The 24994-nt window shown below is 44.7% G+C and overlaps 1 protein-coding gene across 3 annotated transcripts; it reads right to left on the bottom strand.

Annotated features, from left to right (window-relative positions):
• Window positions 1–11483: 11483 nt before the first annotated feature.
• LOC135443453 (leucine-rich repeat-containing protein 14-like) lies at window positions 11484–24743 on the bottom strand. 3 transcript variants are annotated; one of them, XM_064703663.1, is made up of 5 exons: window positions 24680–24743; window positions 19773–20073; window positions 18213–18842; window positions 12872–13446; window positions 11484–11631 (listed from the first exon to the last, which is right to left on the bottom strand). In XM_064703663.1, exons 2-4 carry the CDS (start codon window positions 20063–20065, stop codon window positions 12885–12887), a joined length of 1485 nt encoding a protein of 494 aa, XP_064559733.1. In that variant the 5' UTR covers window positions 20066–20073; window positions 24680–24743; the 3' UTR covers window positions 11484–11631; window positions 12872–12884. The 3 variants fall into 3 exon arrangements, with proteins under 3 accessions (XP_064559733.1, XP_064559730.1, XP_064559731.1); XM_064703660.1 differs by lacking the exon at window positions 24680–24743 and adding an exon at window positions 23378–23449; XM_064703661.1 differs by lacking the exon at window positions 11484–11631 and having other exon boundaries at window positions 12128–13446; window positions 24680–24721.
• Window positions 24744–24994: the final 251 nt, after the last annotated feature.

The following is a 24994-nucleotide window of genomic DNA, read 5'->3' on the forward strand; positions in this document are numbered from 1 at the left end:
GGTCGCTGAAGCTTTTTATGGCTTTGAGCCCCTATAGAGAAGCTCTGAGGGGTTTCTAGAAGGATCCCATAGGATTTAGAGATTTATAGGGTCCCCTACAACCGCGCGAACCCCCGGCCCTTCTCCTTCAATTTCCGCTTCCCCCCCCGCGAACCCTTTTTCCGTTGCCTCTGGGGCATCCTGAGGGCCCTGAGGGCAAAATGGCGGGAAGCCGCCGTGAGGGGGCGCAGCGCTGTAAGAGGCCTTTAGGGAGGATTTTTATGGGGTCGCTGAAGGTTTTTATGGCTTTGAGCCCTTATAGAGAAGCTCTGAGGGGTTTCTAGAAGGATCCCATGGGATTTAGAGATTTATAGAGTCCCCTACAACCGCGCGAACCCCCGGCCCTTCTCCTTCAATTTCCGCTTCCCCCCGGAACCTTTTCACCGGCGCACCACTTGAGGTGCTCACACATTGCGGTCCCCCATGTGGCCACTTCCGGGTGGCGCGGCCTTGGCTGTCGCTGTCGCCTGTCGCGACATGGAGGGGGCCCGGCCCTGTCGGGGGTCGCGATGGGGGGGGGGGGGCGATGCTGCGGCCGGGAATCCGCGTTTATTTTTATTACGTAGATCACCAAGGACAAGTGAGGGGAGATTGGTAAAGAATCGATAAGGGATCGATAAGGAATTGATAAGGGATCGATAGGAATTGATAAAAGATCGATAAGAGGGTCGGGAGGGGGTTCTGAGCAATGGATCCCAACAGGATTCTGGGCAGATCCCGAAAAAATCGCAGCGAGGATCCCACAGAAATCCCGGGAGGATCCTGATCAAGATCCCGAAATAATTCCGGATTAAACCTCGATTAAACCCTGATTAAACCTCGATTAAACCCAAATAAATCTTAGCTGGATCCCGGCCAGCTCCCACACAAATCCCGCTCAGATTCCAAAGGAATCCCCAAAAAAAAAAATCTTTCCATGGACTCGGAGCAGATCCCAAAAAAATCCCAAAAATTCCGGGGCAAATCCCCTAAAAAAAACCCCAAAAGGATCCAGGACAGATCCCAAATCCATCCCAGAGAAAAATTCCAGGGGTTTTTTTGGGAAAACTCGACCTTTTGGAGGATTTTTCTGGATGACACCAAAATCAAGAACTTCGTCACCTGCTTCAAAGGCACTGCCCTAATTAATTAACCTGATTAATTGTTCCCTTTGTTAATTTGGAGCTGAATGTTAATTTGGATTTGGTTATTAATGCAAATTTGAGCCTTCATTAGGATTTAATCCTTAAAAAAAAGGCAAAAAAAAAGTTCAAAAATCCCCAAAAAAGTCCAAAAACCTCAAAAAAAAAAACCCCAAACGACCCCAGAATGGAACAATAAAAACCCCAAAAAAATAACTGGAAAAACCACAAAAAACACACCAAAAAAAATTGAAAAAAACCCAAAAATCACAAAAAAAATCCAGAAAAAAAACCCCCAAAAATCTCCATGTAAACCCCCAAAAAAATGGCAAAAAGCCATCCAAAACTCCCCCAAAAATACCAAAATCCTCAAAAAAAACCAACTAAAACCAGGATAAAAAACACCTGAAAAAAATACAAATAAAAATACAAATAAAAATGGGAAAAGCCCCCAGGAAAACCCAAAACCATTATGAGAATGTCCAAAAGTACCTCAAAAATGCTCAAAATAACCCCAAAAAAAGCCCCGAAAACACCAAAAAATCTCCATGAAAAGCACCAAGAATCCACCAGAAAAACCCCAAAAACCTCAAAAAAAAAACCCCAAACGACCCCAGAATGGAACCATAAAAACCCCAAAAAAGCCCAAAAAAATCACTGGAAAAACCACAAAAAACACACCAAAAAAATTTTGAAAAAACCCAAAAATCACCAAAAATAATCCAGAAAAAAAAAACCAAAAATCTCCATGTAAACCCTAAAAAATGGCAAAAACCCATCCAAAACACCCCAAAAAATTCCAAAAATCCTCGATAAAACCCCACAAAACCAATATAAAAAAATACCTGAAAAAAACCAGAGAAAAAACCCCAAAATGCCGCTTGAAAAACCCCAAAAATCACCCAAAAAAATGGAGTAAAACCTGAAAAATCCCTAAAGAACTCCATGAAAATCTGCCAAAAATGGGAAAAATCACACAAAAAAATATCCCAAAAAATCTCCATGGAAACTCAAAAAAATAAAGCAAAAAAAATTCCAAAATATCCCAAAACCCACTAAAAAACCCTACAAAACCACGATTAAAAACACTGGAAAAAACCACAAAACAACCCAAAACCACCAAAAAAAAGCCACCAAAAAAACCCAAAATCCCATTGGGAAAAACCTTTAAAAACCCCTAAAAAACAACTCAAAAATCACCAAAAAATTTCCAGAAAAATCACCAATAACACTTCAAAAAATCAGGATAAAAACCCCAAAAAATGGCAAAAAAACCATCGAAAATCCCACCCAAAATCTGCCAAGAAACACCAAAAAATCCCCAAAAAACCCGAATAAACCACTGTTAAAAAATACTGGAAAAAACCCAAATAAGACAGGAAAAACCCAAAAAAAAACCCCAAAAAATCCCCAAAAAAACACCAAAAAAAACCCCAAAAAAATCGAAAATTCCACTGGGAAAAACCTTTAAAAACCCCTAAAAAAACCTGAAAAATAACTTAAAAATTACTAAAAAAACTTCCAGAAAAACCCCAAAGAAACCCCAAAATCCCATTGGGAAAAATCTTTAAAAACCCCTAAAAAACAACTCAAAAATCACCAAAAAATTTCCAGAAAAATCACCAATAACACTTCAAAAAATCAGGATAAAAACCCCAAAAAATGGCAAAAAAACCATCGAAAATCCCACCCAAAATCTGCCAAGAAACACCAAAAAATCCCCAAAAAACCCGAATAAACCACTGTTAAAAAATACTGGAAAAACCCCAAATAAGACAGGAAAAACCCCAAAAAAAAAAACCTCAAAAAACCCAAAAAAAAACCTAAAAAAAACCCCAAAAAACCCCAAAAAAAATCCCCAAAAATCCCCCAAAAAACACCAAAAAAACCCCAAAAAAACCCCAAAATCCCATTGGGAAAAACCTTTAAAAACCCCTAAAAAAACCTGAAAAATAACTTAAAAATTACTAAAAAACTTCGAGAAAAACCCCCAAAAAACCCCAAAATTCCATTGGGAAAAACCTTTAAAAAAACCTAAAAAATCCTGAAAAACCACTCAAAAATTACGAAAAAAAATTCCAGAAAAACCCCAAAGAAACCCCAAAATCCCATTGGGAAAAACCTTTAAAAACCCCTAAAAAACAACTCAAAAATCACTAAAAAAATTCCAGAAAAATCACCAATAACACTTCAAAAAATCAGGATAAAACTGCCAAAAAATGGCAAAAAAACCATCGAAAATCCCACCCAAAATCTGCCAAGAAACACCAAAAAATCCCCAAAAAACCTGAATAAACCACTGTTAAAAAATACTGGAAAAACCCCAAATAAGACAGGAAAAACCCAAAAAAAAATCCCAAAAAGCACCAAAAAAACCTCAAAAAAACCCCAAAAAAACACCAAAAAAAACCCCAAAAAAACCCAAAATACCATTGGGAAAAACCTTTAAAAACCCCTAAAAAACCCTGAAAAATAACTTAAAAATTACTAAAAAAACTTCGAGAAAAACCCCAAAGAAACCCCAAAATCCCATTGGGAAAAACCTTTAAAAACCCCTAAAAAACCACTCAAAAATCACCAAAAAAATTCCAGAAAAATCACCAATAACACTTCAAAAAATCAGGATAAAAACCCCAAAAAATGGCAAAAAAACCATCGAAAATCCCACCCAAAATCTGCCAAGAAACACCAAAAAATCCCCAAAAAACCCGAATAAACCACTGTTAAAAATACTGGAAAAAACCCAAATAAGACAGGAAAAACCCAAAAAAAAATCCCAAAAAGCACCAAAAAACCTCAAAAAAAACCCAAAAAAACCCAAAAAATCCCCAAAAAACCCAAAAAAATTACCAAAAAAAACCTCCAAAAAACCCAAAATTCCATTGGGAAAAACCTTTAAAAACCCCTAAAAAAACCTGAAAAACCACTCAAAAATTATTTTAAAAATTCCAGAAAAACCCAAAAAAACCCCCAAAATCCCATTGGGAAAAACCTTTAAAAACCCCCAAAAAACCACTCAAAAATCACAAAAAAATTTCCAGAAAAATCACCAATAACACTTCAAAAAATCAGGATAAAACCACCAAAAAATGGCAAAAAAACCATCGAAAATCCCACCCAAAATCTGCCAAGAAACACCAAAAAATCCCCAAAAACCCGAATAAACCACTGTTAAAAAATACTGGAAAAAACCAAAATAAGACAGGAAAAACCCAAAAAAAAATCCCAAAAAGCACCAAAAAACCTCAAAAAAACCCCAAAAAAAACCCCAAAGAAACCCCAAAATTCCATTGGGAAAAACCTTTAAAAACCCCTAAAAAAACCTGAAAAATAACTTAAAAATTACTAAAAAAACTTCGAGAAAAACCCCAAAAAAAACCCCAAAAAAATCCCAAAAAACCCCAAAATTCCATTGGGAAAAACCTTTAAAAACCCCTAAAAAATCCTGAAAAACCACTCAAAAATTATTAAAAAATTTCCAGAAAAACCCCAAAGAAACCCCAAAATCCCATTGGGAAAAACTTAAAAACCTAAAAAACCACTCAAAAATCACCAAAAAATTCCAGAAAATCACCAAAACATTCAAAAATCAGATAAAAACCCCAAAAAATGGCAAAAAACCATCGAAAATCCACCAAATCTGCCAAGAAACACAAAAAATCCAAAACCGAATAAACACTGTTAAAAATATGAAAAACAATAAGACAGGAAAAACAAAAAAAAAAAAATCCAAGCACAAAAACAAAAAAACCTGAAAAAAACCAAAAAAAACATAAAAAAACAAAAAATCAAAAACACCAAAAACCAGAAAACCAAAAACCAAATCCATGGGAAAAACTTTAAAAACCCTAAAAAACACTCAAATCACAAAAAAATTCAGAAAAATCACCAAAACACTTCAAAAATCAGGATAAAAACCCAAAAAATGCAAAAACCATGAAAATCCCACAAACTCCAAGAAACACCAAAAAATCCCAAAACCGAATAAACCACGTAAAAATATGGAAAACCCAAATAAACAGGAAAACCCAAAAAAAAACCAAAAAACCAAAAACCTAAAAAATCTCATAAAACCCAAAAATCCAAAAACCACAACAAAACCAAAAAAAAACCCAAAAACCCCAAAAAAACCAAAAAACCCCAAATCACAAAAAAAAACCAAAAAACCAAAAATACAAAAAACCCAAAACCCAAAATCAGAAAAAAAAAAACAAAAAACCCCAAAAATCACAAAAAACCCCAAAAAAACCCCAAAATCAGCAAAAAAACCAAAAACCCCAAATCGCAAAAAAACCCCAAAAAACCCAAAAATCGAAAAACCCAAAAAGCAAAAAACCAAAAAACCCAAAAACACAAAAAACCCAAAAAAAACCCCAAAACACAAAAAAAACCAAAACCAAAAATCGCAAAAAACCCAAAACCCAAAAATCAACAATAAAAACCCAAAAAACCCAAAAAACAAAAAAAAAAACAAAAAACCAAAAATCACCAAAAAAAAACCAAAAAAACCCAAATCCCAAAAAAAAACCCCAAAAAACCCCAAAATAGAAAAAACCCCAAAAACCAAAAACACAAAAACCCAAAACCCAAAAATCCAAAAAACCCAAAAACCAAAATCAAAAAAAACCCAAAACCCAAATCAGAAAAAACCCAAAAAACCCCAAAAATAAAAAAAACCCAAAAAACCCAAAATCAGAAAAAACCAAAAAACCCCAAAATCACAAAAAACCCCAAAATACCCCAAAAATCAGAAAACCCAAAAAACAAAACACAAACCCAAAATCAGCAAAAAACCCAAAAAACCAAAAACACAAAAAACAAAAAACCAAAAACAGAAAACCAAAAAAAAAAAAAAAAAAAACAAAAAAAAAAAACCAAAAAAAAAAAAAAAAACCTTAAAAACCCCTAAAAAACCACTCAAAAAATCACCAAAAAATTCCCAGAAAAATCACCAAGAACACTCAAAAAATCAGGATAAAAACCCCAAAAATGCAAAAAAACCATCGAAAATCCCCCAAAATTGCAAAACACCAAAAAATCCCAAAAAACCGAATAAAAACCACTGTAAAAAATACTGGAAAAAAACCAAATAAGACAGGAAAAACAAAAAAAAAAAAAAAATCCTAAAAAGCAACCAAAAAACCAAAAAAACCCCCAAAAATGCACAGAAAAAACCCCAAAGAAACCCCAAAAATCCATGGGAAAAAAATCTTTAAAAAAACCTAAAAAATCCGAAAAAACCACCAAAAATTATTAAAAAAATTCCAAAAAAACCCCAAAAACACCAAAATCCCATGGAAAAACCTAAAAACCCCTAAAAAACACTCAAAAAATCACCAAAAAAATTCCAGAAAAATCACCAATAACACTTCAAAAAATCAGATAAAACCCCAAAAAATGAAAAAAAAAAACCATCGAAAATCCCACCAAAATCGCCAAGAAACACCAAAAAATCCCCAAAAACTCCGAATAAAAACCACTCGTTAAAAAACCCTGGAAAACCAAAATAAGACAGGAAAAACCCAAAAAAAAAAATCCAAAAAGCACCAAAAAACCTAAAAAATCTCATTAAAAAACACCGAAAAATCAGCAAAAACCATCAACAAAATCCCAAAAAAAACCCAAAAAACCCCCCCCCAAAAAAACCCAAAAAAACCCCAAAAATCAGCAAAAAAAAACCCCAAAAAACCCCAAAAATCAGCAAAAAAACCCCAAAAAACCCCAAAAATCAGCAAAAAACCAAAAAAACCAAAAAACAAAAAAACCCCAAAACCCAAAATAAAAAAAACAGCAAAAAAAACCCAAAAAAACCCCAAAAATCAGCAAAAAAAAACCCCAAAAAACCCCCAAAAAACAGCAAAAAAACCCCAAAAAACCCCAAAAATCAGCAAAAAAAAACCAAAAAAACCCCAAAAATCAACGCCCCAAAATCCCTGATACTGATCCCAGAATTTCCCCCGTTCCTGTCGCGGGTTTGGGATTTTGGGATTTTGGATGAAGGATTTGGGATTTGGGATGTGGGATTTGGGGGATTTGGGATTTGGGAATTTGGGATGAAGAATTTGGGAATTTTGGATCAAAGATTTGGAATTTGGGATGAAGGATTTGGGGGATTTGGGATTTGGGGATTTGGGATGAAGGGTTTGGGATTTGGGATGGGAGATTTGGGATGAAAGATTTGGGAATTTGGGATGAAGGGTTTGGGAATTTGGGATGAAGGATTTGGGGATTTTTGGGATGGGGAATTTGGGATAAAAGATTTGGGGATTTGGGATTTGGGGATTTGGGATGAAGGGTTTGGGATCTTTGGATCAAGGATTTTGGGATTTTGGAGGAAGGGTTTGGGGATTTGGGATGAAGGGTTTGGGGATTTGGGATGAAGGATTTGGGGATTTGGGATTTGGGATTTGGGATCTTTAGATTAAGGATTTTGGGAATTTGGAGTGAAGGATTTGGGATGAAGGGATTTGGGAATTTGGGATAAAAGATTTGGGGATTTGGGATTTGGGGATTTGGGATGAAGGGTTTGGGATCTTTGGATCAAGGATTTTGGGATTTTGGAGGAAGGGTTTGGGGATTTGGGATCAAAGATTTGGGAATTTGGAGTGAAGGATTTGGGATGAGGGATTTGGGGATTTGGGATGAAGGGTTTGGGGGATTTGGGATTTGGGATCTTTGGATCAAGGATTTTGGGATTTTGGAGGAAGGATTTGGGGATTTTTGGGATGGGAGATTTGGGAATTTTGGATCAAAGATTTGGGAATTTGGAGTCAAGGATTTGGGGATTTGGGATTTGGGGATTTGGGATGAACAATTTGGGAATTTGGGATAAAAGATTTGGGGATTTGGGATGAAGGATTTGGGAATTTTGGATCAAAGATTTGGGAATTTGGAGTGAAGGATTTGGGATGAGGGATTTGGGGATTTGGGATGAAGGGTTTGGGAATTTGGATCAAGGATTTGGGGATTTGGGATGAAGGATTTGGGGATTTGGGATGGGGGATTTGGGATGGGGGATTTGGGGATTTGGGATGACGGGTTTGGGAATTTGGGATGAAGGATTTGGGGTGAAGGATTTGGGGATTTTTGGGATGGGGAATTTGGGATAAAAGATTTGGGGATTTGGGATGAAGGGTTTGGGAATTTGGAGTGAAGGGTTTGGGGATTTTTGGGATGGGAGATTTGGGGGAATTGGAATGAAGGGTTTGGGAATTTAGGATGAAGGATCTGCGGATTTGGGATGAAGAATTTGGGGATTTGGGATGAAGGATTTGGGAATTTTGGATCAAAGATTTGGGAATTTGGAGTGAAGGATTTGGGATGAAGGATTTGGGAATTTGGGATGAAGGATCTGAGGATTTGGGATTTGGGGGATTTGGGATTTGGGGATTTGGGATGAAGGGTTTGGGGGATTTGGGATTTGGGATCTTTGGATCAAGGATTTTGGGATTTTGGAGGAAGGGTTTGGGGATTTGGGATCAAAGATTTGGGGATTTGGGATGAAGGATTTGGGTGAAGGATTTGGGAACTTTGGATGAAGGATCTGGGAATTTGCGATGACGGGTTTGGGGATTTGGGATGAAGGATTTGGGAATTTGGGATGAGGGATTTGGGGATTTGGGATGAAGGATTTGGGGATTTTTGGGATGGGAGATTTGGGGGAATTGGAATGAAGGGTTTGGGAATTTAGGATGGGAGATTTGAGATGAAGGATTTGGGAATTTGGGATGAAGGATTTGGGGATTTTTGGGATGGGAGATTTGAGATGAAGAATTTGGGGATTTTGGATGAAGGGTTTGGGAATTTTGTATCAAGGGTTTGGGATGAAGGATTTTGGGATTTGGGATGAAGGGTTTGGGGATTTGGGAATTTGGGATTTGGGGATTTGGGATGAAGGTTTTGGGGGATTTGGGATTTGGGATTTTTGGATCAAGGATTTTGGGATTTTGGAGGAAGGGTTTGGGGATTTAGGATGAAGGATTTGGGGATTTGGGATGGGGAATTTGGGATAAAAGATTTGGGGATTTGGGATGAAGCATTTGGGAACTTTGGATGAAGGATTTGGGATTTTGGTAGGATTAGGAAGGATTGGGAATTTGGGATGAAGGGTTTGGAATGGGAGATTTGGGATGAAGGGTTTGGGGATTTGGGAATTTTGGGATGATGGATTTGGAAACTTTAGGATGATGAATTTGGGAATTTGGGATCGGGGATTTGGGATGAAGGATCTGAGTATTTGGGATGAAGGGTTTGGGGTTTGGGATGAAGGATTTGGGGGATTTTTGGGAATTTGGGATGGGGGATTTGGGATGAAGGATTTGGAGACTTTGGATCAAGGATTCAAGAACTTTGGACCAGGGATTTGAGGATTTGGGATGAAGGATTTGGGAATTTTGGATCAAAGATTTGGGGATTTGGAGTGAAGGGTTTGGGGTGAGGATTTGGGGATTTTTGGGATGGGAGATTTGGGGGCATTGGAATGAAGGGTTTGGGAATTTAGGATGGGAGATTTGAGATGAAGGGTTTGGGAATTTGGGATGAAGGATCTGAGGATTTGGGATTTGGGATGAACAATTTGGGAATTTGGGATGAAGGATTTGGGGATTTGGGATGAAGGATTTGGGAATTTGGGATAAAAGATTTGGGAATTTGGAGTCAAGAATTTGGGATGAGGGATTTGGGAATTTGGGATAAAGGATTTGGGGGATTTGGCAATTTGGGGAATTGGCACGAAAGATTTGGGAACTTTGGACCAAGGATTTGGGGATTTGGGATGAAATATTTTAATATTTTTGGGGATTTGGGATGAAGGGTTTGCGGGATTTGGGATTTGGGATTTGGTATCTTTGGATCAAGGATTTGGGGATTTTGGAGGAAGGGTTTGGGGATTTGGGATGAAGGGTTTGGGGATTTGGAGTGAAGGGTTTGGGATGAAGGGTTTGGGGATTTTTGGGATGGGAGATTTGGGGGAATTGGAATGAAGGGTTTGGGAATTTAGGATGGGAGATTTGAGATGAAGGATTTGGGATGGGGAATTTGGGATAAAAGATTTGGGGATTTTTGGGATGGGAGATTTGAGATAAAGGATTTGGGAATTTGGGATGAAGGATCTGAGGATTTGGGATTTGGGATCTTTGGATCAAGGATTTTGGGATTTTGGAGGAAGGGTTTGGGGATTTGGGATGAAGGATTTGGGAATTTTGGATCAAAGATTTGGGAACTTGGAGTGAAGGATTTGCGATGACGGGTTTGGGGATTTGGGATGAAGGGTCTGGGAATTTGGAGTGAAGGGTTTGGGGATTTTTGGGATGGGAGATTTGAGATGAAGGATTTGGGAATTTGGGATGAAGGAACTGAGGATTTGGGATTTGGGGGATTTGGGATGAACAATTTGGGAATTTGGGATGAAGGGTTTGGGGGATTTGGGATTTTTGGATCAAGGATTTTGGGATTTTGGAGGAAGGGTTTGGGAATTTGGGATGAAGGATTTGGGAATTTGGGATCAAAGATTTGGGAACTTGGAGTGAAGGATTTGGGATGAAGGATTTGGGGATTTGGGATGAAGGGTTTGGGGATTTGGGATTTGGGATCTTTGGATCAAGGATTTTGGGATTTTGGATGAAGGATTTGGGGATTTAGGATGAAGGATTTGGGGATTTGGAGTGAAGGGCTTGGGAAATTTTGGATCAAAGATTTGGGAATTTGGAGTCAAGGATTTGGGATTTGGGATTTGGGATCTTTGGATCAAGGATTTTGGGATTTTGGAGGAAGGGTTTGGGGATTTGGGATGAAGGATTTGGGAATTTGGGATTTGGGATCTGAGGATTTGGGATTTGGGATGAACAATTTGGGAATTTGGGATAAAAGATTTGGGGATTTGGGATGAAGGATTTGGGATGAAGGATTTGGGGATTTGGGATGAAGGGTTTGGGGATTTGGGATGGGGGATTTGGGATAAAAGATTTGGGATGAAGGATTTGGGGATTGGGATGAAGGATTTGGGAATTTTGGATCAAAGATTTGGGAATTTGGAGTGAAGGATTTGGGATGAAGGGTTTGGGGATTTTTGGGATGAAGGACTTGGGGAATTTGGAATGAGGAATTTGGGAACTTTGGATCAAGAATTTGGGATGAAGGGTTGGGGATTTGGGGATTTGGGGATTTGGGGTAAAGGATTTGGGATAAAAGATTCAGGAATTTGGGATGGGAGATTTCAGAATTTAGGATGGAGGATTTGGGGTGAAGGATTTGGATTTTGGGATGAAGGGTTTGGATTTTGGGATGAAGGATTTGGGTGGTGGCAGCTCATTAATGAATAACCAATTCCTGATAAATCATTAATTAACATTTATTCCCTAATTAAATCACGTCCCCCAGCAATTCAGGACATTCCAGAACTTTCCCCTCCGGACACGGCAACGAAACTTCCGGGAAAAACTTTGGGAAAAACCCCAAAACTGGGTGGAAAACCCTAAAATAAAACAGAAAATGTCAGGGTGGGGGTAAAAAATATAAAATAAAACACAAAACATAAAATAAAACACAAAATATAAAATAAAACACAAAATATAAAATAAAACACAAAACATCGGGGTGGGATAAAAAATATAAAATAAAACACAAAATATAAAATAAAACACAAAATATAAAATAAACCACAAAACATCAGGAGGGGGTAAAAAATATAAAAACCGGGTGGGGAAGCACCAAAATAAAGGGAAAAATGAGATGGGGTGGAATTTTGGGGTGAAGGGTTTGGATTTTGGGATGAAGAATTTGGATTTTGGGGTGAAGGGTTTGGAATTTGGGATGAATTTTGGGATGAAGGATTTGGGATGAATTTGGGATGAAGGATTTGGGCTTTGGGGTGAAGAATTTGGATTTTGGGGTGAAGGGTTTGGATTTTGGGATTTGGATTTTGGGATGAAGGGTTTGGAATTTTGGGATGAAGGATTTGGGAGATTTGGGATGAAGGATTTGGATTTTGGGGTGAAGAATTTGAAATTTGGGATGAAGAATTTGGATTTTGGGATGAATTTTGGGGTGAAGGATTTGGATTTTGGGGTGAAGGATTTGAAATTTGGGATGAAGGATTTGGATTTTGGGATGAAATTTGGGGTGAAGGATTTGGATTTTGGGGTGAAGGATTTGGGCTTTGGGATGCAGGATTTTGAGTTTGGGGTGACGGATCTGGAATTTGGGGTGAAGGATTTGGATTTTGGGATGAATTTTGTGGGTGCAGGATTTGGATTTTGGGGTGAAGGATTTGGGAATTTTGGGATGAAGGGTTTGGATTTTGGGGTGAAGGATTTGGATTTTGTGGGTGAAGGATTTGGATTTTGGGGTGAAGGATTTGGATTTTGGGGTGAAGGATTTGGATTTTGGGATGAATTTTGGGGTGAAGGATTTGGGAATTTTGGGATGAAGGATTTCAATTTTGGGGTGAATGATTTGGGAACTTTGGGATGAAGGGTTTGGATTTTGGGGTGAAGGATTTGGGTTTTGGGATGGAATTTGGGGTGAAGGATTTGGATTTTGGGGCGAAGGATTTGGATTTTGGGATGAATTTTGTGGGTGCAGGATTTGGATTTTGGGGCGAAGGATTTGGATTTTGGGGTGAAGGATTTGGATTTTGGGATGAAGGGTTTGGAGTTTGGGATGAAGGATTTGGGAATTTTGGGATGCAGGATTTGCATTTTGGGGCGCAGCACCTTTTCCCCCCCATCACAACGAGAAGAAGTCGAGCCCTCCGTGCCCGCGGGGGTTGGAGCTCCACACGAGGTCGCTCCGCCCGGAGCTCTGCAACACCCGCATGAACTCCACCTGCACCTCCGCCAGCAGCTCCTCATCCACCTCATCCCCCAAATCTCCATCGGAGCCCGGCGGCTCCGGCTTGTAGCAATCCACGGGGAAGGGATAGACCACCAGGCGCAGCTCGGGCAGCTCCAGGGTTTTGTGGAGCAGATCCTTGAGCGCCGCCGTGGACAGGGAGTTGCCGTAGAGTCCCAGGAAGCGCAGGCGGGAGCAGCGGCGCAGCGTCGGCAGCAGCGCGTCCAGGTGGGAGTCGGCCATGCGGCATTCCATGAGATCCAGGTGCAGCAGCGAGGCCGAGGTCTCCTCCAGGAGCAGCCGCAGCGGCTCCAGCAGGCCCTGGGAGAAGTCGTGGCCGCTCAGGTCCAGGCGCTTGAGGGCCGGCGCGTGGAAGCTCTGGGAGAGGAAGGCGAGGTCGGCGGGAACGAGGGAGCAGAAGGCCAATTCCAAGCTTTCCAGCGGCGCCTGGAGGTCGCTGCGGGCAGGGAAAAGGGACAGGTCAGGGTTGGGTGGGATTCGGGAGGAATGAGAGCTGGGAGTGCATCCATGGGATCGTGGGATTGTGGTTGGGAAGGAGCTCCAAGACCGTCAAGGTCAAGGTTTGAGAGTCATGGAATTGTGGGATCATGGGGTCATGGAGTTATGGAATGGCTGAGGTTGGGAAAGATCTCCAAGAACATCAAGTCTGAGCTCTGAAAATCCCGGGATTTTGGAGTTATGGGGTCATGGAGTTATGGAATGATGGAGGTTGGGAAGGAGCTCCAAGAACATCAAGTTGAAGGATTGGGAATCATGGAATTATGGGATCATGGATCCATGGAATTGTGGAATGGCTGTGGTTGGGACAGAGCTCCAAGAACATCGAGTTTGAGCTCTGAAAATCCTGGGATTTTGGAGTTATGGGGTCATGGAATCATGGAATTACTCAGGGCAGGAAAGGTCTCCAAGACCATCAAGGTCAAGGTTTGAGAATCATGGAATGATGGGATCACAGAGCCATGGAATTGTGGAATGACTGAAGTTGAGAAAGATCTCCAAGAACATCGAGTGTGAGCTCTGAAAATCCCGGGATTTTGGAGTTATGGGGTCATGGAGTTATGGAATGGCTGTGGTTGGGAAAGGTCTCCAAGAACATCGAGTCTGAGCTCTGAAAATCCCGGGATTTTGGAATGATGGGATCATGGAGTTATGGAATGATGGAGGTTGGGAAAGGTCTCCAAGAACATCAAGTCTGACCTCTGAAAATCCTGGGAGTTTGGAGTTATGGGATCATGGAGTTATGGAATGATGGAGGTTGGGAAGGAGCTCCAAGAACATCAAGTTGAAGGATTGGGAATCATGGAGTTATGGGATCATGGATCCATGGAATTGTGCAATGGCTGTGGTTGGGACAGAGCTTCAAGAACATCGAGTTCGACCTCTGAAAATCCTGGGATTTTGGAGTTATGGGGTCATGGAATCATGGAATTACTCAGGGCAGGAAAGGTCTCCAAGACCATCAAGGTCAAGGTTTGAGAATCATGGAATGATGGGATCACAGAGCCATGGAATTGTGGAATGGCAGAGGTTGGGAAAAGTCTCCAAGAAAACCAAGTTTGACCTCTGAAAATCCTGGGATTTTGGAATGATGGGATCATGGAGTTATGGAATGGCTGAGGTTGGGGAAAACCTCCAAGAACATCAAGGTCAAGGTTTGAGAATCATGGAATTATGGAATGTGGGATCATGGAGTTCTGGGGTCTTGGGGTCTGGGACCACAATCCATGGAATTGTGGAATGTGGGACCATGGAATGCTGGGATGGATCCCAGGGCTCTGGAGCCGTGCAGAGACTCTGTGGGAGAGGAAGGCGAGGTCGGCGGGAACGAGGGAGCAGAAGGCCAATTCCAAGCTTTCCAGCGGCGCCTGGAGGTCGCTGCGGGCAGGGAAAAGGGACAGGTCAGGGTTGGGTGGGATTCGGGAGGAATGAGAGCTGGGAGTGCATCCATGGGATCGTGGGATTGTGGGGTGGGTGTGGTTGGGAAGGAGCTCCAAGACCATCAAGGTCAAGGTTTGAGAGTCATGGAATTGTGGGATCATGGGGTCATGGAGTTATGGAATGGCTGAGGTTGGGAAAGGTCTCCAAGAACATCAAGGTCAAGGTTTGAAACTCATGGAATGATGGGATCACAGAGCCATGGAATTGTGCAATGGCTGTGGTTGGGACAGAGCTCCAAGAACATCGAGTGTGAGCTCTGAAAATCCTGGGATTTTGGAGTGATGGGGTCGTGGAGTTATGGAATGATGGAGGTTGGGAAGGAGCTCCAAGAACATCAAGTTGAAGGATTGAGAATCATGGAGTTATGGGATCATGGAGCCATGGAATTGTGCAATGGCTGTGGTTGGGAAAGGTCTCCAAGACCATCAAGTTTGACCTCTGAAAATCCTGGGATTTTGGAGTTATGGGGTCATGGAATCATGGAATTACTCAGGTCAGGAAAGGTCTCCAAGACCATCAAGGTCAAGGTTTGAGAATCATGGAATTATGGGATCATGGAGTCATGGAATTGTGGAATGACTGAAGTTGGGAAAGAGCTCCAAGAACATAAAGTTTGACCTCTGAAAATCCTGGGATTTTGGAATCATGGGATCATGGAGTTATGGAATGGCAGAGGTTGGGAAGGAGCTCCAAGAACATCAAGTTGAAGGATTGGGAATCATGGAGTTATGGGATCATGGATCCATGGAATTGTGGAATGGCTGAGGTTGGGAAAGAGCTCCAAGAACATCGAGTGTGAGCTCTGAAAATCCTGGGATTTTGGAGTTATGGGGTCATGGAGTTATGGAATTCCTCAGGTCATGAATGGTCTCCAAGAACATCAAGGTCAAGGTTTGAAACTCATGGAATTGTGGGGTCATGGAACCAGGGAATTGTGGAATTGTGCAATTGTGAGATCTTGGGATCAGGGAGTCAGGAAATGACGGGATCGTGGAGTTACGGGGTCACGGAGCCGTGGAAGCTGGAAAAGACTTCGAGATCATCGAGTCCAAACTTTGAGAATCCTGGATTCAAGGAATTCTGGGATCATGGAGGATAAAAAATCCTAGAGATATGGAATCATGGAATCATGGATTATTGGGATAATGGGATCATGGGAACCTGGGATCATTAAGGTTGGAGAAGACCTCCAAGACCATCGAGCCCAACCTTTGGGAATCCTGGAATTATGGGATCATGAATTTATGGGATCATGGAATCACTGAGTCGTGAACTATTGTGACAATGGAATCGTGGAATCATGGGAACAAAGAGATCATGAATTTCTGGAATCAAGGGATCATTTAGATTGGAGAAGACCTCCAAGACCATCGAGCCCAACCTTTGGGAATCTTGGAATCGTGGAATTATGGGATAATGGAATCGTTGAGTGATAATCTATTGGTATGAGGGAATTGTGGGATCATGGAAATATCAGGATAATGAAATCCTGGAATCATGGGGTCACTAAGATTGGAGAAGACCTCCAAGATCATCAAGTTCAGCCTTTGAGAATCTTGGAATCACAGAATTTTGGGATCATGGAATTCTGGGATCATGGAGTCACTGAGTCATGAACTATCGGGATAACGGAATCATGGGAACATGGAAACATTGGGATAATGAAATCATGGAAGCAAGGGATCATCAAGATTGGAGAAGACCTCCAAGACCATCAAGACCAACCTTTGGGAATCCTGGAACCAAGGAATTCTGGGATCTTGGAATGATGGGACAATGGAATCACTGAGTCAGGAACTATTGTGACAATGGAATCGTGGAATCATGGGAACAACGGGATAATGAATTTCTGGAATCAAGGGATCATTAGGATTGGATAAGACCTCCAAGCCCAACCTTTGGGAATCTTGGAATTGCGGAATTATGCGATCATGAATTTATGTGATCATGGAATTGTTGAGTCATAAACTATTGGGATGAGAGGGTCATAGGATCATGGGAATATTGGGATAATGAAATCCTAGAATTATGGGATCACTAAGATTGGAGAAGACCTCCAAGACCATCAAGTTTAGCCTTTGAGAATCTTGGAATCACAGAATTTTGGGATCATGGAATTCTGGGATCATGGAGTCACTGAGTCATGAACTATTGGGATAACGGAATCATGGGAATATTGGGATAATGAAATCATGGAATCATGGGATCATTAAGATTGGAGAAGACCTCCAAGACCATCGAGACCCCGATTTGGGAATCCTGGAATCATGGAATTATGGGATCATGAATTTATGGGATAATGGAAGTGTTGAGTCATAAGATATTGGGATAATGGGATCGTGGGAATATTGGGATAATAAAATCCTGGAATCATGGGATCATTAAGATTGGAGAAGACCTCCAAGCCCAACCTTTGGGAATCTTGGAATTGCGGAATTATGCGATCGTGAATTTATGTGATCATGGAATTGTTGGGTCATAAACTATTGGGATGAGAGGGTCATAGGATCATGGGAATATTGGGATAATGAAATCATGGAATCATGGGATCATTAAGATTGGAGAAGACCTCCAAGATCATCAAGTTCAGCCTTTGAGAATCTTGGAATCACAGAATTTTGGGATCATGGAATTCTGGGATCATGGAGTCACTGAGTCATGAACTATTGGAATAACGGAATCATGGGAATATTGGGATAATGAAATCATGGAATCAAGGGATCATTAAGATTGGAGAAGACCTCCAAGACCATCAAGCCCAACCTTTGGGAATCTTGGAATCGTGGAATTATGGGATAATGGAATCGTTGAGTGATAATCTATTGGTATGAGGGAATTGTGGGATCATGGAAATATCGGGATAATGAAATCCTGGAATGATGGGATCACTAAGATTGGAGAAGACCTCCAAGATCATCAAGTTCAGCCTTTGAGAATCTTGGAATCACAGAATTTTGGGATCATGGAATTCTGGGATCATGGAGTCACTGAGTCATGAACTATCGGGATAACGGAATCACGGGAACATGGAAACATTGGGATAATGAAATCATGGAATCAAGGGATCATCAAGATTGGAGAAGACCTCCAAGACCATCAAGCCCAACCTTTGGGAATCCTGGAACCAAGGAATTCTGGGATCTTGGAATGATGGGACAATGGAATCACTGAGTGATGAATTATCCAAATAACGGAATCACGGGAACGTCGGGACAATGAAATCCTGGGAAAGACCCCCGAGCCCCCCAACCGTCGGGAGCTCACCAGAGGATCTGGCGCAGGTTCCCGGAGAGCCGGGAGGATCCCAGGTTGAGCTCGCGCAGGCTGGGCAGCATTCCCAGCTGCCCGGCCAGGCACCGGATGCCGATGGCGGATTCGGGCGTGGGGCGCCGCACGTCCACGTTGCTGTACTGGAGCTTGAGGCTGCGCAGCTCCGGGAAGCGCGCGAGGTGCGGCAGGATCACCGAGAGCCCGCTCAATCCCAGATTGTTGAACCTCACATCCACCCTGCGCAGGAAGGACGGGTCCAGGGAGCGCAGCAAGGCCACGATGGCCGACGCCGAGAGCTGCTCGGCTCGGAGCTCGCGGCACTTGAGGCGCAGCAGGCCGGCGGCCCCGGGCTGCAGCGCGTCGCGCAGGATCCCGTAGGACGCCTCGTTGACGAACAGGTCGGCGTGGACGTCGACGCCCGGGGGCTGCGGAGCGGCCGCGGCCGTGGCGGCGCCCGAGCGGCCTTTGTGCCGCCTGGATCCGCGCCGCTGGAATTCCCGCTGGTGCTTGGACACCTCCACGCAAGCCTTGGCCAAAGTCACCGTGCCCGACCACCCGCTCATCCAGGCCAGAGCGCGGCCGGACGCCGAATCCGGGAGGCCGGTGATGTCCAGAACGCGCAGGCTGGGGAAATGGGGAGGAATCATGGGAAATGGGAGGAAACATCAAAAAAGGGGAGGAAAGAAAGCATCCAAAATGGGAAGGAACCATCAAAACCAGGAAGGAACCATGAAAAATGGGAGGGAACCATCAGAAATGGGAGGGAACCATGAAAAATGGGAAGGAACCATCAAAACCAGGATGGAACCACGAAGGAAGGAACCATCTAAAAAGGGAAGAAACGATCAAAAATGGGAGGAAACCATCAAAACCAAGAAGATACCATCAAAAATGGGAAGGAACCATCAAGGATGGAACCATCAAAACCAGGAACCATCAAAACCAGAAGGAAACCATCACAACCTTGGAGGAACCACCAAAACCAACGGAGGAACCTCAGGAACGGAGGAGGTGCCCCCATCCCGACGTTCCTGGAACCATCAAGGATGGAACCATCAAAAACAGAAGGAAACCATCACAACCTTGGAGGAACCACCAAAACCAACGCAGGAACCTCAGGAACGGAGGAGGTGCCCCCATCCCGACGTTCCTGGAACCATCAAGGATGGAACCACCAAAACCAGGAACCATCAAAAACAGAAGGAAACCATCACAACCTTGGAGGAACCACCAAAACCAATGGAGGAACCTCAGGAACGGAGGAGGTGCCCCCATCCCGACATTCCTGGAACCATCAAAACCAGGAACCATCAAAACCAGGAACCATCAAAAACAAGAAGGAAACCATCGCAACACTGGAGGAACCACCAAAACCAATGGAGGAACCTCAGGAACGGAGGAGGTGCCCCCATCCCGACATTCCTGGAACCATCAAAACCAGGAACCATCAAAACCAGAAGGAAACCATCACAACCTTGGAGGAACCACCAAAACCAATGGAGGAACCTCAGGAACGGAGGAGGTGCCCCCATCCCGACGTTGCCCAGAACCCACCTGGCGTCGTGGCCGGGCTCCTCCAGCTGCCGCCGCAGCTGGTCCACCACGGCCAGGATGACGGCCTGGACGCAGAGCGTGCAGGGATGGTCCCGCAGCAGCTCCCGGCGCCCCACCAGCTGCTGGAAGTTGAGCACCGGGAACGGCCACGCGGCCACCAGGTCGCACAGCACCATGGGCCGCCCGTCCAGGAACGCCGCTTGGAACAGGACGGGGTGGAGATCGGCGGGAAGGGCGGGAAGAGGGCGGTGGGCGACGACGCGGCGGGCACAGAGGAAGAGGAGGGAATCCATTGGGGGGGCTGTGTGGGGAACAAAGAATTGCAGAGAAACCACAAATGTGAGGATATCATGAAGGAAAACTTGGATTTGGGGGGCTTGTGGGGATTTGGGGACCCTTTGGGAGATGGAGAAACCCCAAATGCGAGGAGATCCCAAAGAAAAGCCGGGGACAAGATGGCGGCGGTTGTGAGGGGACTCCCAGCGCGTCTCTTAGGAGGCTGTGGGGATTTGGGGATCAAAGAATTCCAAGGAAACCCCAAATGCAAAATAACCCGAAGAAAAGCCAAGATTTGGGGGGCTGTGGGGATTTGGGGACCCTTTGGGTGATGGAGAAGCAAAGAATTCCAGAGAAACCCCAAATGTGAGGAGATCCCAAGGAAAAGCCAGGACAAGATGGCGGCGGTTGTGAGGGGACTCCCAGCGTGTCTCTGGGGGGACTTTGGGGATTTGGGGAACAAAGAATTGCAGAGAAACCACAAATGTGAGGATATCATGAAGGAAAACTTGGATTTTGGGGGGCTTGTGGGGATTTGGGGACCCTTTGGGAGATGGAGAAACCCCAAATGTGAGGAGATCCCAAAGAAAAGCCGGGACAAGATGGCGGCGGTTGTGAGGGGACCCTCAGGGCGTCTCTGAGGAGGCTGTGGGGATTTGGGGATCAGAAAATTTTAGGGAAACCCCAAATGCAAGGATATCACAAAGAAAAACTTGGATTTTGGGGGGCTGTGGCTATTTGAGGACTTTTTGGGTGATGGAGAAGCAAAGAATTCCAGAGAAACCCCAAACGTGAGGAGATCCCAAAGAAAAGCCGGGACAAGATGGCGGTGGTTGTGAGGGGATCCTGAGCACATCTCATGGGGGGCTGTGGGGATTTGGGGATCAAAGAATTCCAAGGAAACCCCAAATGTGAGGATATCATGAAGAAAAACTTGGATTTTGGGGGGCTTGTGGGGATTTGGGGACCCTTTGGGAGATGGAGAAACCCCAAATGTGAGGAGATCCCAAAGAAAAGCCGGGACAAGATGGCGGTGGTTGTGAGGGGATCCTGAGCACATCTCATGGGGGGCTGTGGGGATTTGGGGATCGAAACCCCAAATGTGAGGATAACCTAAGGAAAAGCCAGGATTTGAGGGGATTGTGGGGACTTGAGGACCAAAGAATTCCAGAGAAACCCCAAATGCGAGGAGATGCCAAAGAAAAGCCGGGACAAGATGGTGGCGGTTGTGAGGGGAACTCAGTTCGTCTTGGGGGAGGCTGTGGGGATCTGGGGATCAAAGAATTCCAGAGAAATCCTGAAGAAAATCTGGGCTTTTGGGGAGCTGTGAGGATTTGGAGACCCTTTGGGTGATGGAGAAGCAAAGAATTCCAGAGAAACCCCAAATGTGAGGAGATCCCAAAGAAAAGCCGGGGACAAGATGGCGGCGGTTGTGAGAGGACTCCCAGCGTGTCTCTGGGGGGACTTTGAGGATCAAAGAATTCCAAGGAAACCCCAAATGTGAGGATATCATGAAGGAAAACTTGGATTTTGGGGGGCTTGTGGGGATTTGGGGGCCCTTTGGGAGATGGAGAAACCCCAAATGCGAGGAGATTCCAAAGAAAAGCCGGGGACAAGATGGCGGTGGTTGTGAGGGGATCCTGAGCACATCTCATGGGGGCTGTGGGGATTTGGGGATCAAAGAATTTTAGGGAAACTCCAAATGTGAGGATAACCTAAGGAAAAGCCAGGATTTGAGGGGATTGTGGGGACTTGAGGACCAAAGAATTCCACAGAAACCCCAAATGCGAGGAGATGCCAAAGAAAAGCCAGGACAAGATGGCGGCGGTTGTGAGGGGACTCCCAGCGCGTCTCTTGGGGGGCTGTGGGGATTTGGGGATCAAAGAATTCCAAGGAAACCCCAAATGCGAAGTAATGCGAAGAAAACCCAAGATTTGGGGGGGATTTTTGGGGATTTGGGGACCAAAGAATTCCAGAGAAACCCCAAATGTGAGGAGATCCCAAAGAAAAGCCGGGGACAAGATGGCGGTGGTTGTGAGGGGATCCTGAGCACATCTCATGGGGGGCTGTGGGGATTTGGGGATCAAAGAATTGCAGAGAAACCCTAAATGTGAGGATATCATGAAGAAAAACTTGGATTTTGGGGGGCTTGTGGGGATTTGGGGACCCTTTGGGAGATGGAGAAACTCCAAATGTGAGGAGATCCCAAAGAAAAGCCGGGACAAGATGGCGGTGGTTGTGAGGGGATCCTGAGCACATCTCATGGGGGGCTGTGGGGATTTGGGGATCAAAGAATTCCAAGGAAACCCCAAATGCAAAATAACCCGAAGAAAAGCCAAGATTTGGGGGGCTGTGGCTATTTGAGGACTTTTTGGGTGATGGAGAAGCAAAGAATTCCAGAGAAACCCCAAATGTGAGGAGATCCCAAAGAAAAGCCAGGACAAGATGGCGGCGGTTGTGAGGGGACTCCCAGCGTGTCTCTGGGGGGACTTTGGGGATTTGGGGATCAAAGAATTCCAAGGAAACCCCAAATGTGAGGATATCATGAAGAAAAATGTGGATTTGGGGGGCTTGTGGGGATTTGGGGACCCTTTGGGAGATGGAGAAACCCCAAATGCGAGGAGATCCCAAAGAAAAGCCGGGGACAAGATGGCGGTGGTTGTGAGGGGATCCTGAGCACATCTCATGGGGGGCTGTGGGGATTTGGGGATCAAAGAATTTCAAGGAAACCCCAAAGGCGAGGATATCACAAAGAAAAACTTGGATTTGTGGTGCTGTGGGGATTTGGGGACCCTTTGGGTGATGGAGAAGCAAAGAATTCCAGAGAAACCCCAAATGTGAGGAGATCCCAAGGAAAAGCCAGGACAAGATGGCGGCGGTTGTGAGAGGACTCCCAGCGTGTCTCTGGGAGGACTTTGGGGATCAAAGAATTCCAAGGAAACCCCAAATGTGAGGATATCATGAAGGAAAACTTGGATTTTGGGGGGCTTATGGGGATTTGGGGACTCCTTGGGTGATGGAGAAGCAAAGAATTCCAGGAAAACCCCAAATGCGAGGAGATCCCGAAGAAAAGCCAGGATAAGATGGCGGCGGTTGTGAGGGGGACACCAGTGTATCTCGAGGACCCCCGACTTCCCCTACCTGGGACACCCCAAAATCCCACAAGGATCTCAAATCCCTCCCAAGGATCTGGAAGTTCCCACAGGATCCCAAATTCCCCTCCCGGGTATGTGGAAATTCCCACAGGGATCCCCAAATTATCCCAAAGTCTCCTCAGGGATCCCCAAAAGCGGGGCACCCGACCCCCCAACATGGCGCCCCCCACTCACCGCCCGCCCGCAGCCCCCGCCTGGTTCCCTAGCTCGTACGGAAGCTTCACTTCCGTGTTTGCCTGCGGTGGTAACCAATCAGCGAGCTAAACCCGCCTTGGAGGCTGATTGTTTTCCTCTAATTGGCTCTTGCAGTTGTCTGTCAATGCTTTATTAAATTCGCATTGGTTTAAACAAGAGAGGCGGGCGTTTCTACATCCGCCTTCCCATTGGCTCAGTTCGCTGTCAATGACTAATTCCCGCCTTCCCATTGGCTGGCGCTTGGCGAGAGAGGGAGGTTCGCTCTGAGGCGGCTCTGGGGTTCCCCCCTACCCTTCCTCGATGCCCGAACCAAATTCCCGATCCCGACCCAAAATCCCGATCCCAGACCCCAGTTCCGGTCCCAATCCCGATTCCCGATCCACATGGCGCCACCAATCACCGCCCGCCCTCAGCCCGCACTGAAATTTTACTTCCGTGTCTGCTTGTTGTGACAACCAATCAGCGAGCAAAACCCGCCTTGGGGGCTGATTCCTTTCCTTTCATTGGCTTTCACAGCTGTCCGTCAATGTTTTATTAAATTCTCATTAGTTCAAGGCGAGAGGGGCGGGGATCCGCCTTTCCCGTTGGCTACATCCGCTTTCCCATTGGCTCACTTGTCTGTCAATCACTAATCCCTGCCTTCCTATTGGCTGACGCTTGGCGGGAGCGGGAGGTTTGGTCTGAGGCGGCTCTGGGGTCCCCGCGGTGCCTCCCTCGATCCTCGACCCCAATTCCCCATCCCGATACTGGTCCTAATCCCGATCCTAGACCCCAGTCCCGGTCCCAATCCCGATTCCCGATCCTCATGGCGCCCCCCCACTCACCGCCCGCCCGCAACTCCAGCTAGCCCCCAGCCCGTACGGAATGTTTACTTCCGTGTCTGCTCGTTGTTACAACCAATCAGCGACCAAAACCCGCCTTAGGGGCTGATTCCTTTCCTCTAATTAGCTTCTATAGCTGTCTGTCAATGTATAGTTTATTCTCATTAGTTGACGGCGACAGGGGCGGGGATCCGCCTTTTCCATTTGTATATCTGCTTTCTTATTGGCTCATTTCGCTGTCAATCACGAATCCCTGCCCTCCCATTGGCTGGCGCTTGGAAGGGAGCGGGAGGTTCGCTCTGAGGCGGCTCTGGGGTCCCCCCGGAGTTTCCCTCGATCCCCGACCCCAATCCCGCTCCTAATCCCAATCTCAGACCCCAATATCGGTTCTAATCCCGATCCCAGACCGGAGTCCCGGTCCCAATCCCGATTCCCGATCCTCATGGCGCCCCCCACTCACCGCCCGCCCGCAGCCCCCGCTGGCCCCCAGCTCGTACGGAAGGTTTACTTCCGTGTCTTCTCGTTGTGATAACCAATCAGCGGGCAAAACCCGCCTTAGGGGCTGATTTCTTTATTTCAATTGGCTCTTACAGCTGTCAGTCAAGGTTGTCTTTAATTGTCACTAGTTCACGGCGAAAGGGGCTGGGATCCGCCTTTCCCATTGGTATATCTGCTTTCTTATTGGCTCAATTCGCTGTCAATCACGAATCCCTGCCCTCCCAATGGCTGGCGTTTGGCGGGAGCGGGAGGTTCGCTATGAGGCGGCTCTGGGGTC

Source organism: Zonotrichia leucophrys, chromosome 2 (genome assembly GCF_028769735.1).
Source record: "Zonotrichia leucophrys gambelii isolate GWCS_2022_RI chromosome 2, RI_Zleu_2.0, whole genome shotgun sequence".
NCBI classification, from domain to species: Eukaryota; Metazoa; Chordata; class Aves; order Passeriformes; family Passerellidae; genus Zonotrichia; species Zonotrichia leucophrys.